The 11993-nt window shown below is 33.5% G+C and overlaps 1 protein-coding gene across 1 annotated transcript; it reads right to left on the reverse strand.

Moving 5' to 3' along the window:
- Positions 1-4012: 4012 nt before the first annotated feature.
- Positions 4013-5322, reverse strand: LOC127797012 (uncharacterized). Its single transcript, XM_052329404.1, has 3 exons — positions 4428-5322; positions 4242-4332; positions 4013-4067 (listed from the first exon to the last, which is right to left on the reverse strand). The coding sequence occupies exons 1-3, from the start codon at positions 5320-5322 to the stop codon at positions 4013-4015; spliced, it is 1041 nt and encodes a 346-aa protein (XP_052185364.1).
- Between the last annotated feature and the right edge of the window lie 6671 nt (positions 5323-11993).

The raw sequence follows: 11993 nt of genomic DNA on the forward strand, positions 1-11993 counted from the left end.
TTTGAAAAAAGTCGGTCAAAACAATATGGCGTGTTTGGCTGTCACTCCATAAGTGAGGGGAAAGCCCACCATTATTGAACAAGTCACCCTTTCTGTTTGGTGGCTCCCACTCTCCACTTGGGAGGTTCCCATTCTCTATCATTTTTCTTCAAAATTAAGACTCTTGATATTTACGTTAACACTTCATAATAATAATAATAACACTTTATATTAATAATAATTATAATAAAATATTACATAATTCTGCATAAATTTTTGTATAAATATTTTTTTATTTTAATAAAAAATATAAAATTAATTTAAATATCGAGAGTTTGAAGAAACCATAAAGCATCGTATTTTGTTTAAGACACACTGATGTGTCGATACATTAATGCTCCACATGAATGTAGTGAAATAATGACGTGAAATTGTTTAAATATTATTAAGTTTAAAAATTAAATTGATTATTTTAATTTTATAAAACACTATATATGTGTGTGGGTGGGCTTGGTAGGAGGACAAATTTGACCGGGCAGGGTTGGCATCTTTGTTAAGTTAAATTATAGAGAAAGCTTTTTTATTTTTTTAATCTCTAGGTTAGGGAGGACTTCCCCATTTAAGTCACATGTTTATTTTCATCCACTTTCTCAATCATCTCCATAATATTTGATGACACAACGATCTGTGTCCGTCAAAAAGTATTTAAGATCAATCTCCAGAAAAAAGTTACTATATTTAAGTTTGATGTGTTATATAAAAGTTTATTAAAAGATTAAAATATCTAAAAGTTTAAAATAATTTTTTGAATAATATTAGGAGTTATGACTGATGATGGTGTTATTAATTATGTGACGCCTCCTTATTAGAGGATGTTAAGGAGACTATATGTCATTATCTCCTCTGCCTAGCATTTCCTCAAATGAGGATGCGATATATGACTGATAAAACCGTCATCAGTCATGACTTTTAGCATTACTCAAATTTTTTGAACTAAAAATGTGTAATTTTTTTCTAATCAAAGGGTTTGAAATAAAGTGTAAACATGACAATTTTGATATTCAAAAATCCCTACAATAATTCTATTAAAAGCATAAATATTATCTATAAAGATCTTAATTTTAATGGATAAATGAACCTTTGAATGTTATGATAAACACTATACGAAAGAATCAAAAAGAATCAAAGTTCTAGGGAATTTGGAAAAGATCTATATTCTTTTGTAAATAGATGAGCCTTCATTTTAAAAAAAAAATCATTAATACTAGTTTTAATATGGTTTTCAATTTTTAAATGTCTGACTTAAATATCAAAGTATTTGAGTGAAAATTTTTTTGCACTATTTGATCGTTCTCTTTCTTGCAAACCCCAAATGACTTGATGATAACATTTTTAATAAATAAATTCATTGTTATGTTCGAATGATAATAAAGTTAATTAAAAATTTTAAGAAAAAAGACAAAAAAAATAAGGTCGAGTCTATTCTTGAGTAATTATGAATGGAGTCCAGTAGTTAAAATGTATTCGAAATCAAAATATATATAATATATAATATGATTAAACTTATAACAACAATTATATTAAATATTGTCTCCATAAATAAAGGTTTGGAGCATTAACCATATTGAAGCTATTGTAGAAAACATTGTTGGGTATAGGAATAAAATATTAATTTCTTAAAAAAGCTTCAAGTTAAAAATGTTTATTGCAATTGTAGCCCTTTAATTTATTAAAAATGCCAGAATACCATATGGAGCTTTCTTGTGGGGTTGTTGAATTTTCCAATTTCCCTTATTATTTAAAATTGCTTGAAATGGTCAATCCCCCAAACCATGATTTGGTTAAAATTGGGCAAATTCATATTTTTTTATACTTTTATGTATTTTCGTGTAATTATTTTAATTTTTTGTTGGTTCAATTATACTAATGTATCTAACTTTTGAGTCAATTTAATCCCTCTACTTTGATATTTTTTGTATGATAATATGAACTTTTTATTATTTTAATTATATCTCTAAACTTGTATTTTTGAGTCAATTTAATATTTATACTTTGTTCACATCAAAATATAAATATTAAATTGACTTGAAAATGTAGATTTACTAGTGCAATTAAAACAATAAAAAGTTTAAATTATTGCATGAAAAATAAGTTAAAATATAAGAATTAAATTGACTTAAAAATGTAGATTTATTAGTGCAATTAAAACAATAAAAAGTTTAAATTATCACATAAACAATAAATAAAAAAGTATAATCAAAATAATAAAAATTTTAAGTGGACACACAAAAAACGCAAAAATATGAAAGTAAAAATATAAATTCGGCCTCAAAAAATTACTTTATCATTCACTTGGTTTATGTTCTAAAGATATTATCACGTTCATAATATATATATATATATATATTTATTTATGAGAGAGGTGGTCCGTGTATATATGAAAACAATAATTTAAATAAATAAAGTCTATTATGTAATATTTAAAGTTTTGGGGGGTCCAAAAGTGGCATATAACACTAGAATATATCCCTAAAGATGGAATATTATGTGACCTAATAATATTAATATTATTGTGCATAGTAGAATGGTGACATCGGATGGCTGCACTTCACCACCTATAATAATTGGGACCACTATTTGTTTTTTCTCATATCTTCTAATCTTTTTGTATTTTTTAATAAGAATGCATTAATTGTTTAATAAATAAAATAAATACTTTATCTTTTATTTTAAGGACATATATATATATAAAAAAAGATAAAGGCACAAATTTTAATAAATATGTCATATTATTTATTAAGTTTAATTATTCTATTTTACTTTTGATATTAAATTTGAATTAATCAATGATTATAAAGAGATATTTCAAGAGATCGAATCCCGTCTTTATAAATTGAGTAACTTTCAAGACACGTTAACTTTAAATAAAACTGAAGATAAATACCATGTTGCATGCTCATGGTCACCGAACTAGACGCTGCCCCAAATTTAGGGCATTTATTTATTATATGTGATATTAAAACCCTATCCAAAAGTCACCAAACCAAACCAAATCAAGTCTTGGACCCGTGGGAAAGGCACCCATGACCCAACATGTCCTTTTCAACTCCCCAATTTCCCAAAATATTCTATTTCAATGTGTAAAATATTAAATATGTGATGGCCGACAGCCCTATAGTTCTTGGGCACTTGGCTAGCCATGATAGCGAGTGGAGGGCACCTATTTCTCCTATTTTTATTTAATAAGTTATTATTTACTTAAATTTAAGACTTACCCTAATCATATATTAGGTTTATCTAAAAACTGAGAAAATTAAAATGAAAATAAAATTAGATCGACAATAAATAAATTATTTTCACTTTTTTTTATATTTATCGCAAAGTTTTTGTTCGGTAAAAATAATAATACAATAATTGTATAACGAACAAAGATAAAAGAGGATTTTTGAATTTCACACTCTCTCAAAAATAAGTTAGTTCGATCATATGAGAGGACTAAAAATTATTATTTTAAATAAATAAAATTTGATCAATCAATTATTTTTTTTTTAGTTTATAAAAAACAAAAAAAATTAAATAAAAATTCATTTAACGAATTTGGCAGTTATAATTTATTTTTAATTTTTATTAAAATTTAAACAAAATAAACCTTAATATAATAATTATAAATTTATTTAAAAAATAAATTACTATTTAAAGATTAAGAATTTAATTTTTTTCCAAGTTCCATGCCTTAAAAGCTCACCAAGCCCAACTCAACAGCCCAACTTAGCAGCCCATTAAAATTAAAAATAATTAAGTTGAGCCTTAGTTTTTATGCTTGAATGGTCAAACAAAAGTCTATGTGCTAGAGGGTGATCGATTTGGGTCGGGTTCATAAACCCGAAGTCCAGCATGCGGACTTAAAAATCGATTTTGACGAGTCTATTGTCCGACTCAAAACCCAAATTAAACTAAAAAATAAAATAAAATTAGCAAACAGATCCAAAATTACTTAGATTATTGAGGTGACCCGAACCTATTTGATATGATCTCAGCTGCCGTCACCACCATGACCATCGACAACTTCATGCCGCCGGCGCAACCTCCTGATTTCCACAAATGGCAAGAAGCAGGCAGAGCAACAATTGAGGAGAGAAAAACCAAAACATTCTCCACAGAATCATCATCATCATCATTCCCAATAATTTAGAGCATAATTGAGATCCTTCAATGGAGATACCAAGAATTATACAATAACCCTATATATATATATAGCACACCTTCTACGTACTCCATGATTCACCAAGCACTCGACTGGCTGCTGCTTCTTCAATTCTTCTTCTTCTTCGGCGTGCCACAGATGATTTTGACCTGATACCCACACAAAACCCCGAAGCAAGAAAGCAATCTCCTCCCGTTTCTGCTCCAAGCCGCCTTCCCCCTGGATTGATCGGCTTTGCACTTACCACTCGACTTTTGCTTTGTTGACAACGATCCCAATTCGGTCCAATTCTCGAATATGGAGCTCCCAAATTGGTTCGTCGACGTCGAGTACAGACCCTTGGCCATCGACGCCGCCACCTCCGACGGCAACGGCCGCATGTAAAACGACGACGACGAAACCACCGACACTGACCCGGCCTTCGATTTCGCCCGTTTCCCCAACTTGAACCAACTCAGCACCGACGCCACGCCGACCGACGAGCTAGATCTCGACCGCTGGATCGCCTTTCCGTCTTCCTTCTCCTCATTATAATAGCTTCTCTCCGATATTTGCCTCTTCATATTCTCATCAGTTTCGTCTCCATTGTCGTATCTAGAGAAAGCGCTTAATTCGCTCTCGAGAACGATCCTCGGCGGGGAATAATCGATTAGGTTAACACCCAGGTGGAGAGTTCCGTGGATGCTGCTGTTGGGTCGCTGAATCGGAAGGGCGAGATGCCGGATGGAGGCGGAATTGATGCCAGTGGGATCGGGTACGAGGTTGTCGGCTGGAACGTGTACGGTTCCGATGGGGATGTCGCGGAGCCAGGAGGCGTTGAAGATTTGGATGGTGACGGCGGCGGAGGAGGAGAGGAATCGGTCGTCGACTTGGAAGACGAAGCGGTAGTTCCAAGTTGGGTTGACGTGGCCATGGTGGTCGACCCTGGTGGTGAGTTTCTGGTCCGGGTCGACCCAGGCCACGGCATAGGGTCGGAGCGCCTTGGAGACCGGGGCGAGGTCCTGGGCGGAGAAGACGATGATCTCGAGCAGCTTTAGGAAGTGGTGGTGGTGGTGGCTGCCGGGGAGAGGACATGGCAGCAGCGTAGGTGGGCGGTAGTTGGGACCGCCGACCGGAGGGGTGGCGGCCGCCGGGAACATCAAACGGAGAGGGGGGAAAGCTGAAGACGGGGATGGAGAGAGTGATTTTCTTCTTTGGCGGTTATTTTGTTTGCCAAAATTAGTTAAGTTAGTTAGACAAAGTTGGTGGACCAGGTTAACGAAATACGAAGAGAACTCTCCATTTTAAAAATTAATATAAATTAATTTCACTTTATGCAATGCTTATTAATTATTGACATTTGTAATAACATTTTACAAAATGAGAAACCATTTCTTAAACCCCTATAAAATGATAAACCTTGTGAATTGAGATGTATTTATTTTATTTTTAACTTTATAATGGGAAAGACAAAGAAAAGTAGAGTTGTAAATGATATATGCTGTTCGCAATTCGCCTCATTAAACAAAATTCGCCTCATTAAAGTTATCTAATACATTTGATTGGAAACTCATGAATACTAATAGATTTGATTAGAGATTCATAAATATCTTCGATTAAAAGTGCACGAATACCTAGTGAACAAACTTGTTTATAAATACATTAATATATTTGTTTATAATTTTATAAATATATTATTTAATATAAAGTTAATAAATTTTAAATTATTATAATAATATAATTAAATTAAATATATTTAAAATTATTATATATATTAATTTAAACATTTAGTTTAATATAATATATATAATAAAGTAAAATAATAAATTAAATTTAAACAAAATAATAAATTTTGAAAAATCTAAACCTACTAGTGAGACAGAGTTTAGTTCGTCAATCTTTCGATTAGTAGGACCCAAACTGAGTATTCATGACTTTTCGATTAGTAGGACCCAAACCGAGTATTCATGACTTTGTGATTTTGTTTTGTTTTTGATTAGATGTATTCTTAAAAAATTATTAAAATATTTTAAATTTAATATATTAATAGTTAAAGAGTACTATTAAAATATTTCAAATTTAAACAAAGATTTAATTTCTTTAAAGATTCAAAAGGGGGTCTGCTCTTTCCCTGCATTTTATATCATATCATTGCCATGCAGTAAAAGTCGTATCTGCAAGTCAATTGGATGAAACTATATTCATTTCCCCTTTTCACTTTGGTACTATTAGTTAATTTATCGTTTTTGCTCTACATTTTCATTCACATAAAACAGAAACTTGCATTTGCATCTGGTCCTAAATGACTAAAACTTATAGCGATTAGTTGATAAGGTTGCAATTAAACTCAACTGATTCGAGTTTCGTTAAGTTTAGGTTTAGATCGATGAGCCAATTTCTAAACTTGAGCTCGAATGCTTGCTATCGAGTGACGACAATAGTGAGAAGTAGTGACTAATAGTATTTGATGATGAATGCAGATTGTTAAAAAAGGCGAATGGTTGCAAGCAAATGCATGCGATCGCAGGTAACGAAAAAGGTGAATGGTTGCAGACATCGTTTTGGTTGGAGAAAGCGAATGATTACAACCTCAAGCAGTCGTTGTCACTAGAGAAGACAGATGGTTGCAGGCACGAAGTAGCATGTCGTCGTCTAACAAGATGGATGGTTGCAACCATCACTAGCTTCTCCTTCTGGCCCTTCATTATCGACAACCACCCTGACTAGTTCTTGATAGATTATTTTTTCTGCAACTATTCATTTTCTTTACACACATATATATCTATTAGTTTATATTTTGTATACATATATATACATATATATTGTAGTAGATACATTAAGTTTTCTCATGTATATGTGTATTTGTTATATGTTGAGTGGATGGTGTTGGTTCTAATTTCAGGTCAGGTTGACTTAGTATCTTGAAAAGTTTTAATCATTCAATCTCGACAATGAGACATGGGACAATGACCAAAATAGAGATAAAAAAGTACTAAATATATTCAATTTAATTATATTATTATTATTATTATTATTATTATTATTATAATTTAAGTTTTAATAACTTTATATTATATAATATATTTAAAAAATTATAAATAAATCTATTAATATATTTATAAACAAATTTATCCACGAGTTATTTACAAATTTCGAATCGAACATGTTTTTTTACGAGTCTTTAATCGAATCCATTAATATTTACGAGTTTCCAATCGAACATGTTTCTGACATTTAACGAACCGAACTTTATTAAGTTCAGACTCAACTCCATTAAAAATCAAGTTTCAAGGTTAAAAATTGTTGGTCCCTGAGGATATATATGATCACTCAAGAGGGAGGATGAATTAAGTGATTAAAATTTTCACTCAAGAGGGGGGATGAATTAAGTGATTAAATTTTTTACTGATTTTTTAATAAAGATTTTGTTATTACAAATTTATCAAAATTAGATTAATGTACATGTATATGTGAGAGGTTGTAGAGATGAATTTCACACCACAAGATATATCAATGAGACACAATATATGGCACAAGACGATTTTTAAGTGGTTCAATGCATTCCACACACCTACTCTGCTCTCCCAAGATCCAACCAATCTTGGGGTTCCACTAAAAACCAACACGAAGGTTTTCCCTCACATTGGGAACTAATACAATCCTAGATTACAAATGGTTCTAGGAAGCTTAAGCAATCCACAACAAAGTTTAAATAAGTATAATACTTTGTCCACACTTGGACTCAAAAAATTTAAACAATAAGAAACTTATACAAGGCAATAAATAAAATGATACAATAACCTCAAAATTAAGAATTTCAGATACAATTCGAAGAGACTTTCTCCTTTTTGCATTGTGACTCTTGAGTGATTGAGCAATGAAATTTGAGAGCCTTTGGATGCTTGGTTAACTTGATAAGAGAGATTGGGAACTTGTAGTGCTTCTTTGAACTCAAATAAGTGTTATACTTTTCAAGCAAAACAACCTTTGAGCTTTTATAAACATGCTTGGAAAACCCGTGTAACGTTAAAAAAAATGACCGTTGAACCCGAGGAGTCGACTTTCCTGAAACAAGAGTCGACTTCCATTTTAAGTGAGAGTCGACTTTAGTTATACAAGTGTCGACTTCTCTAATACTAGAGTCGACTCTTCGAAAAACACCAATGCTGTTAGGTTGACTCTGCATAAACTGCTCTCGACTGAGTCGACTCTAGCTGTAGCATCCCAAAAATTTAGAGACAAATAAAAATAATTAATTTGGGGTGTTTGAGGATATTTTAGAATATTTGGAGATTTTTGAGAAAATATTTATCTATGATATTTTGAAGAAATAGGAAATTAAGGTGATTAATTAAATTAATTGAGAGTATTTATGAAAATAGAAAAATAAATTAAATTAGTGGAAAATTGGATGTGGGGTGCAAGTGTCAATTTAGGGAAGTTCGGGTGTAAGGAAAATTATTAAGGTGGGTGCATGTGTAATTAATGGAAAGTTGTGGGTGTTGGTGTAAAAGTTGAAAAGTGATTGAAAGTCATTTTAAATTTAATTGAAGGCACTTATATGTATGAAGGTGATGGCTAGCCTGGCGATTGTGCATGCGAGGGAGGTGCCAAGGGACGTGGGTTCGAGACTTGGGGAAGCAGGCACGCGGTTGGGGAGAAATGCTGATTTTAATTAGCAGCCGAGCCCCAAAACGACATCGTTTTGGGGCAAGGCGGTGGTAGCCATGCGCGGCTGCTGGCACGCCACGTGGCGCGCGTTGGGCCCTTCGCTTGCTTTGGCCGCTGAGCTTCATTTTTAAGGCCGATTTCGGCCATTTTGCGAGCAGAAAGCAGAAAGCAGAAAGGAAATGGAGGAAAGAAAATGGGGAAGAAACAGCGCGTGCAATGGAGAAAATTGAGAGAAAAGGTAAGATTAAACTTGATTTAATTGCGTTTTAATTAGTTAGGTGAGTAAAGAAAAATGTATTAATCATTTTATACGGCTAGAATTTAATTTTAGGTCCAATTTTATTTATTTTGAGAGTTTAATCTATTTTATAGCGTGTATTAATTTGGTGGTATTCAAGCGTAAAAAACACTGTAAACAGCTAAATAGAGGAAACGTTTTACTTCGCATCGAGAGCGTAGAAAAGTCAAGAATCAACCTCTTATAGGCAAACTCCTAACCTTCTTCTCATGTTCTTTATTTCCTGCAAGAGTCTTCGTTATTTTTCATATTTTAAACCCTCCATCACCTTGACTCGGTTCCACGCATTAATAATAATAATTCGCGTGGTAACCACCCTATGACTTATATTTTATTAATGAGCTTATTATTATTGGAATGAGCTAAGTGAGGATATCTCGGTGTTTTTCTTTTTGACCGTTACGGAGCTTTGTATCGCTCTATTTTCCTTGGAAATGATGCTGAACCCGATCGGTTAGGTTCTTAGAAGAGTCAATATGATTTATGGGGTTATGTTAAAGAGTTTAATTGGAAAAGTAAGTGGTTCATTTCCATGTTTATAAGAGATGAGAATGAGAACGAGAACGGTATTATGATGTTCATGGGATTATGTACATGAAGAGTTACGGAAAAATGTTGTGTAATGTTAAGTTTAGAAGATATAAAGTTAATAGTGTCAGTAAGTGTGTCTAAGGGTATGGGGTACAAAGCCATTGACTGTCGACCGTAGGTCGTGGCAGTTGATGGCTAGGTGTATGGGCGCCATTCATCGTCTATTACGATAAGTGCTGGTACTGCCAGATTCCCACATTGGCTTGTGCATACCATGACGTGTGTGCTACAGGGGACTGTGTTGCATTCATGTGGGGACATGCTTTGTGTGTGATGGAATGCGTGAGCATTTGCATGATCTGGTTGGTCTAAGAGCTAATTTGGGTATCCTAGGTAAGCATATGCATTTAGAGCATGCCGCATGTGTGTATCTTATGTGGGCGTAGCAGGGCATGATGCTTGGTTTATAGGGGCCTTGTCATCACGTTTATGCTACAGAAGCCATTACATTTCTTATGTGTTGTATTGCATGGTTCTATTGTTACTATTATTCTGGGCGGGAGTACCGTGCCAGGTGTCGGGAGTACCGACTTGAGTGAGCTTCAGCTCGGCTTAGATATTAGCTCGGGGGTGGTATGAGGGAAGACCAAGATCGCGAAAGTATATGATAATGTGATGGATGATAGAAAGAACACATGAGGGTATGATCGGTATTAGGAAGAACATGTAATGAATATCAGGAAAAGCCGACTAATGATAGGAAAATGCGAGTCTTTATGGATAATGATATGGTAGTCTATGTTAGGCTGTAACAAGTTTGTATGCGGGACCTGGGTGCCAATGTGTGACTTATGTGGGCCCCTGGTTCCTTATGTGCAGTTAATTTTATGTTATGCATTTAGAAGTAAGGCACGTATAGCTCATGACATTGCATGGTTGCATTGGCATAAATTGCATGGGGTGTAATGGGAAGAGTCCAATCTTTAACCTATAGCCTTCCTTTCATGAGCTTGCTGAGTCTTGTGATTTACGTTTGCTTTATATCATTTCAGGTAAGAGTATCCTGAAATCACAAGTGTGTAAGCGCGGAGTTGGGTCCAGATCGTCGAGTCAGAATAGCAAGTGCAGGGTCCTCCCGAGACTAGGTCTTGGGTGTCGCTGTGCCTATGTTTGATTAATGTTTATATTTGTGAGATTGTCGTATGTTTTGTAAGCCCAAGTGATGTATGGTATTGTAAAGATGATTATGAGATGTTATAATAAAGAAAGATTATGATTTAATAAGAGTTGTGTGTGAGGTGTAGTTGTGTTGTTATTTGATATCATTTTAGTAATTAATGACCCTCTCACGGATCCTCTATACTAGCGGGGGTTCCGAAAGATGGGCCGTTACACTAGCTTTGTAAGAGTCTACTTCAGCTTAAGGGAAATCGACTCGAACTATAAAAGAGTTGACTTCTGAAGTTAAAATTTAGTGAAAATATATTTTATACATATTAAAATGCTAGAGGCTTGATTTTAATAAAAAATATAGTATTAGTGGATATTATGATTATACAAAAATATACAACAATTTACTTGAAAAATTAAGGACTATAAATTATACATTAATGATAAAATATTAATTTTGTTAATTGTCAAAACTTGATTGAAAATTTAATTAGGGCAAGTTGGCTCAACAAAAATTACTCTGGTCATCTGCGACCCTATTAATCGATATCACGTACAAAGATAAAGACTCGATACAAAGACTAAGTAAAATATCTTATCAGATTCACTCGGTGTTGAAGTCAATCATACGCTCAGATAAACAAATGGGCACTGTAATTAGAATAGTTAGTTAAAAACGGACGCAGACACAGTCCGCTATATAAACAAAGACTTGCTGGGCTGACTTTTCTCCGTGGTTCATTCTTGTATTATCCTCTGAGTGCTCCTTTTGTTCCATTTCTTCGATGGCAGATGATGGACTCACTCTCCAACGGGTAAGATATCAACCCTTTAATTTCTAAGACACAGTGCTAATTCAATCCCGAGTTACAACATATATATTTATGGATTTAACAAGTTACAAGATTCTAGTAATGCAATTTGAGATTTTGTTGACAAATTTGCCGTTAGTTCCAAAAATCCAACCTTACTCTGATTATACTAATCTTTTTCCACCTGTGAGGTGACTTAATCTATTCTATTGACCTGGTCCTTCTCTCTTTCTCTCGCACTCTCTCTCTCTCTCTCTCTCTCTCTCTCCCTGTGTATATATACACACACACAGGCACACACATCAATATAGATCTTTGCTTGTTGATTCAACAAGAGTTGTGGCATTAA

The sequence above is a fragment of the Diospyros lotus genome, chromosome 3 (genome assembly GCF_014633365.1).
Source record: "Diospyros lotus cultivar Yz01 chromosome 3, ASM1463336v1, whole genome shotgun sequence".
In the NCBI taxonomy this organism is placed as follows: Eukaryota; Viridiplantae; Streptophyta; class Magnoliopsida; order Ericales; family Ebenaceae; genus Diospyros; species Diospyros lotus.